The sequence below is a fragment of the Netta rufina genome (assembly GCF_964035555.1).
Source record: "Netta rufina genome assembly, chromosome: 4".
Lineage (NCBI taxonomy): Eukaryota > Metazoa > Chordata > Aves > Anseriformes > Anatidae > Netta > Netta rufina.
Window position 1 is genome coordinate 76,645,464 of NC_140127.1, and position 12,768 is coordinate 76,658,231.

At 68.3% G+C, this 12,768-nt stretch overlaps 2 protein-coding genes across 3 annotated transcripts; both read right to left on the minus strand.

The window, feature by feature from the left end:
* Window positions 1-4: 4 nt before the first annotated feature.
* Window positions 5-8,162, minus strand: ADISSP (adipose secreted signaling protein). 2 transcript variants are annotated; one of them, XM_084285874.1, is made up of 6 exons: window positions 8,121-8,162; window positions 6,156-6,257; window positions 4,378-4,520; window positions 2,651-2,789; window positions 1,018-1,140; window positions 5-510 (listed from the first exon to the last, which is right to left on the minus strand). In XM_084285874.1, the coding sequence occupies exons 2-6, from the start codon at window positions 6,172-6,174 to the stop codon at window positions 410-412; spliced, it is 525 nt and encodes a 174-aa protein (XP_084142000.1). In that variant the 5' UTR covers window positions 6,175-6,257; window positions 8,121-8,162; the 3' UTR covers window positions 5-409. The 2 variants fall into 2 exon arrangements, with proteins under 2 accessions (XP_084142000.1, XP_084141999.1); XM_084285873.1 differs by lacking the exon at window positions 8,121-8,162 and adding an exon at window positions 6,960-6,996.
* Window positions 8,144-11,104, minus strand: SPEF1 (sperm flagellar 1; the record flags this gene model as incomplete). The annotated part of the gene is made up of 5 exons (XM_084286557.1): window positions 8,144-8,220; window positions 8,480-8,540; window positions 9,645-9,801; window positions 9,956-10,067; window positions 10,972-11,104. The coding sequence occupies 4 exons, from the start codon at window positions 11,102-11,104 to the stop codon at window positions 8,526-8,528; spliced, it is 417 nt and encodes a 138-aa protein (XP_084142683.1). The 3' UTR covers window positions 8,144-8,220; window positions 8,480-8,525.
* Between the last annotated feature and the right edge of the window lie 1,664 nt (window positions 11,105-12,768).

Here is a 12,768-nt window from a genome sequence, read left to right on the forward strand (position 1 = left end):
TAGGCACGCCGAGCCTCCTGCTGCTCTCGGCACCGAGCCGCTGCTCCCAGCCCTCGCGCCGCGGCCAGGGGGGGGGACGGGGAAAAAAGCAAAATGGGGGGGGAAAACACGAGGTGGGGAGCAAGGCGGTGCTCGATATGGACATGGACAGGCAAGGGGAGCCAGCCCCAGGAGGTAAAATTTAACCCGGGGGGGCCCAGCTTGGGGTCTGCCCCCCCCCCATGCCCCCAAATGCCCCCTCCTGGGGAGGACGGGGTGGGAGAGAAGCGAGGGGGAAGCAGCAGCAGGGGGGCAGCACGGGGGGGGGCCTTTCCCCAGCGCAGCCCCATCCAAGGCAGGAGCTGCTGGAGCACTTCAGGAGCCTCGGAGGGTTTTGGGGGGTTTTGGGGGGACGCCCCCACCCCGGGGGCTAGTCGAAGCCGTGCCAGTCGCTCTGCTCCGAGTCGTACTCCAGCTCCGCTCCCACGCAGCGCACCCCCTCCAGGAGCATGGGCGTGCCGTGGTGCCGGTCTGCGGGACGAGGGGGGGGAAAAATTGGGAAATGGGGGCACGGGCACCGGCCTGGAACCTTCTGTGACACCAGCACTCCCTTTTTGGAGCCCTTTTGGGGTGTGATCAGGCTCACAGGGCCTCGTGTCCCCGTCCCCCCCCCAGGGAACGCTATCACCCAGGGAGCTGGGGGGGCCTCCCCCTGCGCTGTCCCCTAGCCCAGGGGATTTTGGGGTGAAAAGTGTGCTGCTTTAGGACCGTGGCTCAGAAACCTCCACCGGGGGGGGGAGCAGTGGCTGGAACCGGGAGGAATGGGGGGCACAGGGGGCTGCAGAAGCAGGGACCCCCAGAAGCAGGGGCTGCAGCCAGCTGGGAGGAATCCCAGCACCAAAACCCAGGGAGGTTTTGAAGCGTGAGGCCCACGGGAGCTGCACGTGTCCCCCCCCCAAGGCTGTGAACCCCCGGGGGGGGGGCAGGACAGACATCCTGGACCCAACCAGACGCCCCCAGCCCCACGGCAGCCCTTACCCATCACGCGGGCCTGCACCACCACCTTGAGGCAGGCGCCGTCCCCGGTCTCGCTGGCGAGGAGCATCTCCTCCTTCAGGACTCCCTCCTTGTGCGCCGTGTACTCGCACTTGATGCTGTAGCCTGGGGACGGGGGGGGGGGGGCAGGATTTTGGGGGGCAGGCAGGAGCTGCTGATGTCCCGGGGGTCCTGATCTGGGAGCCTCCAGCCCCGAGCTGCTGCTGGCATCACCCAGGGCAGGAGCACGGAGCTGGTGTTTGTGGTGCCCGGCTCAGCGGCACCACAGCACCCAACCCCAAATCCAGCAGCACCCTGAGCAGCAGCACAATGTGCAAACAACCCCAAAAGCACCCAAAGGAAGCACCCTGCCCTGCACACAGCCACGGGTGGGCACCCGTGCCGTGCCCCAGGTCACCACCTCCCCTCAGCCGGGCACCACAAACCCTTCCTGATATGAGAACCCGTGCCAAAATACTTCAAATGCCCCCGTGCAGGGCAGGGGGACAAGGAAACGGCCCCAAAGGCAGCCAGGAGAAGGGCAAAGGCTGGCCCCACAGCCCTGTGTCCCCCCCCCCCCGGAGCGCAGGCACAGCTGTCAGAGCCGGAGGAGGCGGCTGCTTTCCATCCAGAGGGAAAAAAGCTCTCAATAAAAGCAGGGAGTAGGCAGAAAAATAAACACCTGCGGCAGCTCAGCAGAAGAAAGGCGTCAGAGCAGCCCCGGGGCCACGAGCCTGCCCGAGCACACGGCACAGCGCGGGGGCAGCGGCTCTGGGGGGCCCCCAAAAATGGTGCTGGGGGGGGGAAATACAAAGGTGCTGAGCACCAGGGGTGGGGGCTGCCACGTGCCCAGCTCCGGAAGGGCTGGGAGGAGGCTGAGCTGCTGCAGCAAAACAAATCCCAGGCAGCAGAACCACGGCATGGTGCTTGTGGCCAGGACCACGCTCCCCTTCCCTCCCCGGCACGGGAATTGGCCCCGAGCACGAAGCCGGGCTGAGAGGCAGGGCCGAGGCAGCCCCCACCCCCCCCCCCCGAGGACCCTCGGTACCGGGGAAGGGGCAGAGAGAGCAAGGGCGAAAAATCCGAGCGTGCCTGGGCTGCGTTCAGCAGGTTCCTGGGTTGAAATCCCACAAAAAAAGGTGCTCCCGAAGCGGGGTCAGGGGCGGACGCCTCCCGGGGGGCGCGTGGGAACACGGATTCCTTCCCCATGCTGTCACGGCGAGGGGCAGGCGCTGGGACACGGCCCCCCAGCTCCCTGCAGGGGGGGCTGCCCCCACCCAGGAGCCCCCCCAGGGGTTCCCAGCTCTGCGCTGTGGTGCCCGGGGGTCTCAAACCCAGCGCTTGGCACCCTGCGCCCTGGCTGCTCCTGCCCCAAACTCCCCATCCCCTGCCGCACGTTGCTCCACTGGGATTGGGGTGGCATCGGGGACGTCCCCAAGCAGCAGGGGTGACGAGCTGGTGCCACCCACACGGGAACACAGCTGGGGACATGGGGACAGCAGCAGGAGCCGCTCTCCATCACACATCCCCATTAAGCCCTCGTTAAATCACTTCTGGATGGCAGGAAGGTGCCCCCCCGGGAGACAGAAGCCACCCCCAGGACCCCGAGGGGAGGCAGAGGACACGGGGCCCTTACCTTCAGGCCCCGAGGTGACGCTGAGGACCCTGAGGTTGGGGTTGGGGAGGGGCAGGGCGCAGACGTCCTTCCCCAGCCGCTGCGAGGGGGGCAGGAGGAAGGCGATCTCGTACTTGTGCAGGATCTTCAGGAAGCCCACCTGCGGGGGGGAGAGGGGCGCAGGGGTCACGCCGGGTGGGATGAAGGCAGGGCGAGGGGCTCACAAACCCCCCACATCCCACCCCACACCCCCTCCTGTGGGGCAGGGACCCACCAGCACCCGGCGCTCGCCCCCGGGCGCCACGGAGGTGGCAGCAGCCACGGGGAGTTGGAAGGGGGGGGGGGGGGGGGGGGGCGTTTTCCCAAACACTCAGGAAAATGGAATAAACACGTTTATTTTAAGCTGCACAAGGAGAGCGGCAGAAATAACCGCTGCTGGGAACGGCGCTGCTGAGAAGGACCCCGGGGACTTCTTGGGGGGCAGCAGAACCCATTTCCCCCCCCCCCCCGTGGAAGCCGAGCAGCGCTCGGGGACCTGAGGCAGGAGCCAGGACACCAGCAGCATTTATCCACTCTGACAAAAACCAGAGCCCTCTCCCAGCCTCCATGCTGGTTTCCATCATGCTCAGCGATATATGTTTTGGGAAGGGCCCCCCCCACGGCCCCCAGCACCCCAGAGCCCCCCGAAAAGGGGGACGCCACCCTCCGAGCGCCCCAACTGCTGCAGCCATGCGGGCAGGGGGAGGCGAGGAGCTGATTGCTGCTGGGGGGGGGGTGTGGGGGGAGCTCCTCTGGGCAGATATCACCCTCTGGCCCCAAAAACCCCCCAATCTCAGGATATGGGGGATGTGTGACCCCCGCTGCGGGCACATCCAGCCGGGACAGGCAGCTGTGTGCCACCCCACCACGGTGCCCGAGCCTCAGCCGCCACCCTCCATGTAAACAGATCCTTTTTTACGTGATCTAACACACACACACCCACACAAATACACAAAGTGCAAGCCCCGTGCCTCGCACAGCAGCCCTCCTGCCCGTGAGCAGCTCGGAGACATCGCTGTGACACCACAACCAAATGTTCCGGGGGCTTTCAGCACAGGGACACGGGGTGAGCAGCCCCAGCGAGCCCATCGCACCCCCGGCACGGGGACAAAGCTCTCCTCCACCTCCAACGTGCACAGGGCAGGCTGCACGGGAAGCACCGCAGCTCCTCGGGGCTGGGAGAGCCCCAAAACCACCCCCAAATCCCCCCCCGTGAGGAGCAGCAGCTGCCTCGGGGACCCTCCTGCAGGGCACGTGCGGTGCCGGCAGCGCAACGCCAGCAGCCACCCCCGGGGCGGCGATCGCTCAGCAACCCGCAGCAATTTTTAGGGGCAATAACCCATCAAATAACTGACTCAGAGCTCAAAAGGGAATTTTAAATCGCTCTTGCCTCACGCAGCGCCGGGGTGTACCTGCAGAGCCCTTCGCTGGTTTTATTCCTCGTGGAAAGGAGCCCCCCTCTGAGGGGTCGGATCCATCCCAAGGGTTTCAGGCAAACGCAGCCTGGCCCGGGCAGCAGCAACGGGGTGGAAATCGGGGGTTATCCCCACAAATCCACACCAAAACATCCCCATTCACAGCCACGCCCCGAGGAGCCCTCACAGCCACCCGTGCAGAGGGATCCCCATGGCACCCGCGGGCTCCCCGGGCACGTGTCCACCCCCAGCAGCCCCCCAAAAAGCAGGTGTGCCCCCCCCCCAAAATCCCACCTTGACGAGGAAGTGCCCGTCCTTCTCCTGCGTCACCATCACCGCCGAGTCCCGCAGCTGCTCCTGGAAGTGGACGTGGCCAGGGGCCCCCTCCGCGGGCTGGCTGGGGGCGAAGCGCACGCCGCCCGCCTTGGCCTTGCCGCCTGCAGGGGGTGAGAAAACAGAGCCCACGCCTCACCCGCTGCCCCCGGGGACACAGAGCCACAGGGCAGGGTGGGCTCCGCGCCCCTCCCCAGCTCCTGAGACCCCCAGACGCCCACCAGGAGCGGTGCTGTGCGCCCTGGGGCTTTGTGCCTCTGCAGGATGGGGTCTGCGGGGTGCCAGGGGGAGATAACTCTTCCTCCTCTTCCTCCTCCTCCTCCTCCTCCTGCAGCAGTGACCCTGGAAATGGCCCGGCCAGGCTGCCCGCATGGGGTGAGGCACAGCCCCCAGCAATGAGATGTGGGGGGGGGGAAATCCTGCTGCAGGGGCTGGGGGGGGGCACTCACAGCACGGGCTCTGCGGCCAGGCACCGAGCTGGGAGCGGGGCCGGGCACACAGCAGGGTCCCGGTGATTTCAGCAGAGATGTGGGGCAGGAGGACGTGTGGGGACTGCTGGGGCGTGTGGGAGGGGGGGGCAGAACCCCCCAAAAAAAGCCGGGAGCTGCGGCAGCGCTGCCCCTGCGTCGTGCTGCACCCAGCAGGGGCGAAGCCCCCTCCCCAGAGCCGCCCATCTGGCAGCAGGCAGGGAGCAGATTGCTGCCTCCTTGAAGAAAAGGCTCTTTGTGCCCGATTTACTGACAGGCAGGAGATTTAATAACTCGGCATTGTTGGGCAGGAACAGCTTGGCGAGGAACGCTCCTCGGCGTGCAGGAGGCAGCGGGCCCGCGGGTGCGGGGCCGTGGGACGGGGGTGTCCCCACCTGAACTCACAGACACCCCCCCCCCACCCCGGGGGACGCACGGTTTGGGGGGAACCCAGCACGGCCCCGTAGGATCATCGTGGGGAGCCCTGGCTCAGATCCCAGCCTGCTGCTGGACCCAGAGCCCGAGCAGCAGCCCCCCGGGCACCTCTGTGGGGGCGCCCTGCCCACGGGGGACGGGGCCCCCACCCCGAGTGCTGGCACCACGCAGAGCCCAAATTCCTGCTGGCAGCCCCAGCACTGAAATTAGGGGTGCAATCCAGTCGAGCATCCTGCACACACCCAGGCAGCCACGCCGACAGCTCCGTGAGTCAGCCTCGGGCAGCGGCTGACCCCCCCCCGGGGCCGTTTTGCTTTATCTCCATGGGCTGGGGGCTGCACCGAGCCCCACCACAGCGGCAGGAGGGTCGCCGGGCCCCTCCCTGGGGGTCACCGTGCCAGCAGCCAGCCCCGGCGCTGGGCTCCCCAGGCTGTAAGTGCCACCTTTTGTCACAGGGTCCCCGTTGTCCCCCAGTAGGCAGCACTGGGAGCACTGGGACTGCCCCAGCAGCGAGGGCAAGGAGGCGACGGGCAGCCTGCCCTTGGCACCGCGGCCACGGGACCGGCAGCGCTGCCAGGAGAGCCTCAGGTGATGACAGCACGCGGCGCAGGGACACTGGCGCCGTGCCCCCGGGTGGGCTGTGCCAGCAGCCTGGGGGGCACGGAGAGGTGGCCACGAGGAGAGGAGAGCACAAAGAGCTCCCGGGGCTGTGTCCTGAGTGCTGCAGGGCCGGGAGCGCCGCGGCTTTTCCGTGTCACCTCCATGCACCGAGCACGCAGCGGCACCGGGAGCACCCCGGGAGGCTGGGGGGCACCGGGGGGGGGTAACGGGACTCACCCTTGCTGGCCGCAGCCATGGGTCCCCGCCGCCGTGCGGTGTCCTTGTGCCGAGCTTCAGAGGCGGTGGAGCCAGGCCATGCTCCGAGGGGCGCCGCCGGAGCTGGGGGGGGGGGGAAAAGGGGGTCGGTGAGCACCGGGAAGGGCGGAGAGCACCGGGAAGGGCCGGGGAGCACCGGGAAGGGCCGGGGAGCACCGGGGATGCCGGGGGGGAGCCTGGGCACCGGCACCGGGGCTCTGCCGGTGTGAAAGCTGGACCCGGGGGGAGGTGGTGGACCCCGGTGCTGCCCCCCCAGTGCTCGAGGAGCCGCCCCCGGTTCCGCGGAGCTCCCCAGGGCCACGCAGCTCCCACGGCCTCGGGGTCACCGCGGCTGGGACCGGGCCAGGAAAGGCCCCTGGGGAGGGGAAAAGGGGCCCGGGGGGGGAGCGGCGGGGTCGTGACCGGGCCGTGACCCCGGCACTGACCCCGGTACCGGCCCCCGGGATGAAAAGGGGAGGGGAGGGAGGTGGGGGAGGGGGTAACGGGCACAGCCCCGGGGCGGGGGCCGGGGCTGGCACCGAGCACGGGGCGCTGGAGGGGAGGGCGCCGGAACGGAGCGCGGAAACCAGGCGGAAACGTTAAAAACGGAAAACGGTAAAATGTAAAAAAAAAATTAAAAAATTAATAAAAAATTAAAAAATTAAAAAATTAAAAAAATCAAAACCCACGCGCTTTTAGGGGGCTGGCGGGGGGCCGGTGGGGACCCCCGGGGACCCCAATGCACCCCCGAGCCCCCCCCCCGCCGCCGGTGCCGTCCCCGCTCACCGCCGCGTCCCGGGCGCTGCCCGCTGCCCGCTTCCCACTACCGGGACACGCCCCCCGCCCTCCTATTGGTCACCCCGCGCCTCGGACACACCCCCCCGCCGCTCCCATTGGCCCGCCCGCTCCGCGGTCACGCCCCCTCCCCCGCCACTCCCATTGGCTCCGGTTCCTACGCGGCCCGCCGGCAGGGTTCTCGCTAAGGGGCGGGGCCGGCGCTGGGAGGGGGGGCGTGGCGATGTTAGAGAACAGCCAATGGGGAGAGGGTGGGCGGGGCTTTGGCGGCGGGAGGCCCCACCCCGCGCGACGCGGTTGCCATGGGGACGCCTCCCCCCGGTGCCCCCTCCCCTCCCCGAGCCCCGCACCGGGACGGGCGGGGGGGGCTCGGGGGGCACCGGGGGCAGGGACGGGGGGGTGGGGGGGGCACCGAAACGGCTCCGCGAAGGGATTAACGGGCAGCACCCCTGGGATTAGGCATCAGACCCCAACAGGGATTAACCGGGACCCCCCCGGGATTAACCGGGAGCCCCCCGGGATTAACCGGGACCCCCCCGGGGATTAACCGGGAGCCCCCCCGCCGCCCCCGGAGGGAAGGATGGAGCACAGCACGGATCAGCATCGCCGAGGCACGGATGGGGAGGCACGGTCAGGGTGGGTACGGGGCTGTAATTCTGCTCCAGCCCCCCCCCGAGCACCGGGAGGGCACCGGGAGGCACCGGGGGGGCACCGGGGGGCTGTGCTCAGCGCTGCTCCCGCTGCAGGCGCCGGCTGAGGTCGTCGATCCGCGTGTCCTTGAGGCGCAGCAGCTGCTCCAGGCGCCGCACCTTCAGCTGCAGGAGCTGAGCGGGACCTGCCCTCAGCTCGGCCCCCCCCCCCACCGGGCTCGGTTAGCCCCGGGAGGGGGGGAAATCGGGAGGGGGGGGGCACCACGGGGCGGGTGGTGCGGCCGTGAGAGGGGCAGGAAGCACGGAGCAGCCCCAGAGAGCTGCAGGCGTGGGGAAACTGAGGCAGGGCAGCACCTGCGGGGGATCCGGGCCCCGTTCCTGTCCCACACCCAGCGGTGCCCCCCCAAAAAAAAAAAAAAAAAAAGGGCCCTGGAGCACGGGGCCGCTGCAGGACAGGCTCGGGAGGGCACGGGGAGCCCGGCCCGGTCCCGGTGCCGCTCACCTGCACGGTTTCCTGGGCCAGGAGCAGCGCCTGCTCCTTCTCTGCCAGCTGCAGGCGGACGGCAGCGGCGTCACCCATGGGATCCGGGCTCCTGCTCCCCCTGGGACAGGGAGGGGAGCACCCAGGACAGCGACTGAGCCCCCCAGCAGCACCCACAGCCCGTGGGGCTGAGCCCCCCGGCCGTGCCCAGCACCTTTTGGGGTCCAGGAGCCTGTGCCCCAATGGACCTGCGGAGCACAGCCCGCAGGGAGCCCCCAGGAGGGGCACAGCCCCCACAGAGCCCCCCACAGAGCCCCACAGAGCCCCCACAGAGCCCCCACAGAGCCCCCACAGAGCCCCCACAGAGCACTAAGCCTTACCCCACAGCCCTGGGGGGCTCCTGGGCACAGCCCTGTCCCGTGCTCTTCACCTTGGGACACCCTGTCAAGAGGGACACAATAAAACAGAGCGGAGAGGTTGGGTCCAAGGAACCTACAAAGCTCATCGAGGCCGCCCGCTCACCCCAAGGCTACCAGAAGCTGCAGCACGGCACCCAGGGCATGTCCCAAATGTGTCCTGGGTGCTGACAGGCGCCGGGCACCCCGCTCGGAAACCCCTGCCAGCTCTTGGCCACCCTCACTGTAAGGAATTTTTTCCTCCTGCGCTGCCTGGCCCTCCCCCTGCGCAGCCCCGTGCCCTTTGCACGGCTCCTGTCATCAGCTACCTGGGTCCCTGAGCGCAATTAGGGTCAATTAGCACACGGAGCACCTCCCTCCATCAGCACGTGCCCTGCCCAAACAGCTCTGAGCCCTGGATGCCCCCCCCCCAAGCAGGAGGCAGGGACCAGAAGGCAGAGTTTGGGTTAGGAGGGGGGGGCCCCGAGGTGTAGGGGGGCCCTACCCGTCTCCAGGTAGCCCATCTCCTCCTGCGCCGTCCTCACGCCCAGCTCCTGCACGGAAAACCCCCCGTCACCATGGGGGCGAGCCTGCCAGCAGCCCCCCCTGCTAGGGGGGCGGTCCTGGCCCACCCCCCTGTCAGGAAAAGGGGACACGGAGCACCCCAACCCATCGGCTGCCCCCGTGGCAGAGGTCGGCTCAGAGCAGGGGGTTCCCAGCAGCGTGGTGCTGGAGCTACCGCCCGAAGGCAGGGCTGGGATCAATTTGCCCGAATTCCTGCGCAGCCACAGCCCCTCCCGCAGCCGAATCTGAGCTGGCGGACTCAGCCCAGCCAGCCCCAAGCCCCCCCAGGCTCGTTGTCCTCCTCTCAATGCCAGGATTGGGACCCTCGTGGGCTGCGGCAGGAGAGGAGGCGGCCGGGAGCTGCTGCCAGCCCCCATCCTGGAGCTGCTCAGCCCTCAGCACGCCTGCCAGGGCTGTCACAGCGAGGTGACGAGCAGCGACAAAAGAGGATGGCGGAGGAAACGTCCCCAAACCTCCCCGGCTCACAGCGGCTCCTCCGGGCTGCTCAAGAGAGCCACAGCAGGCCGTGGTGCTCCCCGGGGGGGGCCGGGAGGGGCTGGCCCTGCCGCCTGCCTCGTGCTCTGACCTGGTGCGGGCCAGGCAGCGCCTTGCTCTGCTTCTGCTTCTCCTCGATCTTCTGCCGCAGCAGGAGCAGCACCTGCTCCACCGCGCCCGGCCGGCACTGCGCCACCTGACGGATCACCTCGTCCGGGAGGGAGAAGTTCAGCTTACTCAAAACCTTCCTAAAACAGACAAATAATAATAATAAAAAAAAAAACAAACAGGAGCCAAAACGGCAGGCGGGAGGGCAGGGCACCGAGTGCCCACAGCCCCGCTCCGAGGGGCAGCGCATCCCCCCCAGCCCGGCGGGGAGCGGGGGCGCCGCCACCCCGCTACCTGTTGAGGTGTCCCCAGTTGGCCAGCTTCTGCGGCGTGGAGCTGGCGGGCACGTAGCTGTGCAGCTGCACCATGGCGGGGAAGAAAAACTTCACCACCTCGGCTGCCAGCACTGCGGGGGGAGGAAGAGGAGGAGGAGAGGTGGTGGGACGCGGGGCCTGGCCCTACAGCAGGCCCGGCCTGGCCCCCACAACCACAGCCTGGCCCCACAGCAGGCCCCGGGCCTGGCCCTACAACCACGGCCTGGCCCTACAACCGCAGCCTGGCCCTACAACCGCAGCCTGGCCCTACAACCACAGCCTGGCCCTACAGCAGGCCCGGGCCTGGCCCTACAACCACAGCCTGGCCCTATAACAGGCCCGGGCCTGGCCCTACAACCGCAGCCTGACCCCACAGCAGGCCCGGGCCTGGCCCTACAACCACGGCCCGGCCCTACAGCCGTTAGCCTGGCCCTACAGCCGCAGCCTGGCCCTACAACAGGCCCAGGCCTGGCCCTACAACCACAGCCTGGCCCCTATAACAGGCCCAGGCCTGGCCCTACAACCACAGCCTGGCCCTATAACAGGCCCGGGCCTGGCCCTACAACCGCAGCCTGACCCCACAGCAGGCCCGGACCTGGCCCTACAACCACAGCCTGGCCCTACAACCACAGCCTGGCCCTAGAACAGGCCCGGGCCTGGCCCTACAACCACAGCCTGGCCCTATAACAGGCCCGGGCCTGGCCCCACAGCCACAGCCTGACCCCACAGCAGGTCCAGGCCTGGCCCTACAACCACAGCCTGGCCCTACAGCAGGCCCAGGCCTGGCCCCACAGCCGCAGCCTGGCCCTACAGCAGGCCTGGGCCTGACCCCACAACCACAGTCTGGCCCTAAAACCACAGTCTGGCCCTAAAACCACGGCCTGGCCCTACAACCACAGCCTGGCCCTACAGCAGGCCCGGGCCTGGCCCCACAGCCACGGTTTGGCCCCCCTAAAGCCCCCTCCCGGCTCCCCGGAGGCCCGGAGCCGCTCGCACCGCCATCGCTGAAGTCGCGGGCGACGTTCCTGCGGGGCCGGGAGAGCGGCAGGGCGTCCAGCCAGCCGTACAGAGCCCGCAGGCCGCCATCGCCCGCCGCTCCCGGGCCTAGGCCCAGGCCCAGGCCCGCCATGGCGCCCGCCGCGTCGCCATGGCAACGGGGCCGCGCGGGGCCTGCTGGAGCGCGCCGAGGGGTTGCCTGGCAACGGGGGGGGGCAGGGAGATGGGGGGGGCTGGGGGGGGCTGGGGGGGAGCAGAGAAATGGGGGGGCTGGGGGGGGTCTCAGGGCTGGGGGGGGCCTGAGGAGGGGGCTGGGGGTTCTTGAGGGGGGGCACAGAAATGGGGGGGCTTGGGGGGGTTGGGGGTTCTGGGGGGGTCTGAGGGATGGGGGGGCCTAAGGGGGGGCTGGGGGCTTCGGGGGGGGGGCAGAGAAATGGGGGGGACCTGAGGAGGGGGCTGGGGGCTTCAGAGGGGGGGGGCAGAGAAATAGGGGGGCTGGGGGCTTCTGGGGGGGCCCTGAGAGATGGGGGGGCCTGGGGGGGGGGGGCAGAGAAATGGGGGGCTTGGGGGGGGCTTGGGAGCTTCTGGGGGGGGTCTGAGGGATGGAGGGGGCCTGAGGGGGCTGGGGGCTTCTGGGGGGGGGGCAGAGAAATGGGGGGACTGGGGGGTTCTGGGGGGGGCACAGAGAGATGGAGGGGTTGGGGGGGGTCTTGGGGGGGGCTGGGGGCTTCTGGGGGGGGGTCTGACGGATGGGGGGGCAGCTGGGGGTCCTGAAGGTTGGGGGGGCACAGGCAAAGGGGGGAAAGGGGGGGGGTAGGATGAGATGGGGGGGGCTGAGATATGGGGGGGGGGGCAGCTTGGGGTCCTGAGGGATGGGGGGGGGGCTCTGAGCAATGGGGGGGGTAAAATAAAGGGGAGGGGAGGCCCTGAGGAATTGGGGGGGGGGGGCAGCAGGGGGTCCCGGGGGATGGGGGGGGGGCTCTGAGCAATGGGGGGAGCTGGGGGTGCAGGACCAGGGGCGGGGGGGGACCTGACCCCATGGCGGGGGGGCCCGGCACAAAGGGGACCCCCCAGGGCAGGGGGCAGCCCCCCCCCCGCCCCGGCCTCGTTAATTAGAGTGATCATTAATTACGGCAGCCATTAAAGTGAGCCCCCTGCCCCTGTTTGCCCCCCCCCCATAACCCCCCCCAAAATGCCACAAATTGCAGGGGGGGGGGCACAGGCCCCCCGCCCAGTCCCCTCCAGCCCCTCCAGGGCCCCCACAGTGCTGCCAGCGGGGGCCGGGTGCCCACCCCCCCACCCCCCCAAATCCTTGGGGGGGCTGCCCCTATTTGCCCCCCCCCCCTCGGGTCAGGCAGGGCTCGCCCCCCCCCCCTTTTATTGTCCCCTCTGAAAAGGGAGAAGGGGCCGGGACAATGGCTCAAAGCCCCTGCTCTGCATCAGAAAGGCCGGGGGGGGGGTTTAAGGGGGGGGGGGCACCCCCAAAAGGACAGCTGGACGGACGGACAGATGGACCAAAACCCGACACCCCCCCCCCCCCAAAGCAGGGCCGAGGCTGGGGGCTCGTGGGGTCGGTGCCACGTGGTGGGGCCGAGCTGGGACCCCCCCCCCGGAAATTTTTATTTTATTTTATTTTATTTTATTTTATTTTATTTTATTTTATTTTATTTATTTTATTTTATTTTATATTTTGCTTTATTTTGCTTTATTTTATTTTATTTTGCTTTATTTTGTTTTTATTTTGTTTTATTTTATTTTATTTTGTTTTGTTTTATTTTGCTTTATTTTGCTTTATTT

What these genes read in the sequence shown, in the direction of transcription:
- ADISSP (XM_084285874.1), bottom strand. An exon ending in CGTCACCTCGGGGCCTGAAG is followed by an intron (nt 1,141 to 2,650) that starts GTAAGGGCCCCG and finishes CCCCGTCCCCAG; the next exon opens with GCTACAGCATCAAGTGCGAG. An exon ending in GGTGCAGGCCCGCGTGATGG is followed by an intron (nt 511 to 1,017) that starts GTAAGGGCTGCC and finishes CTCGTCCCGCAG; the next exon opens with ACCGGCACCACGGCACGCCC.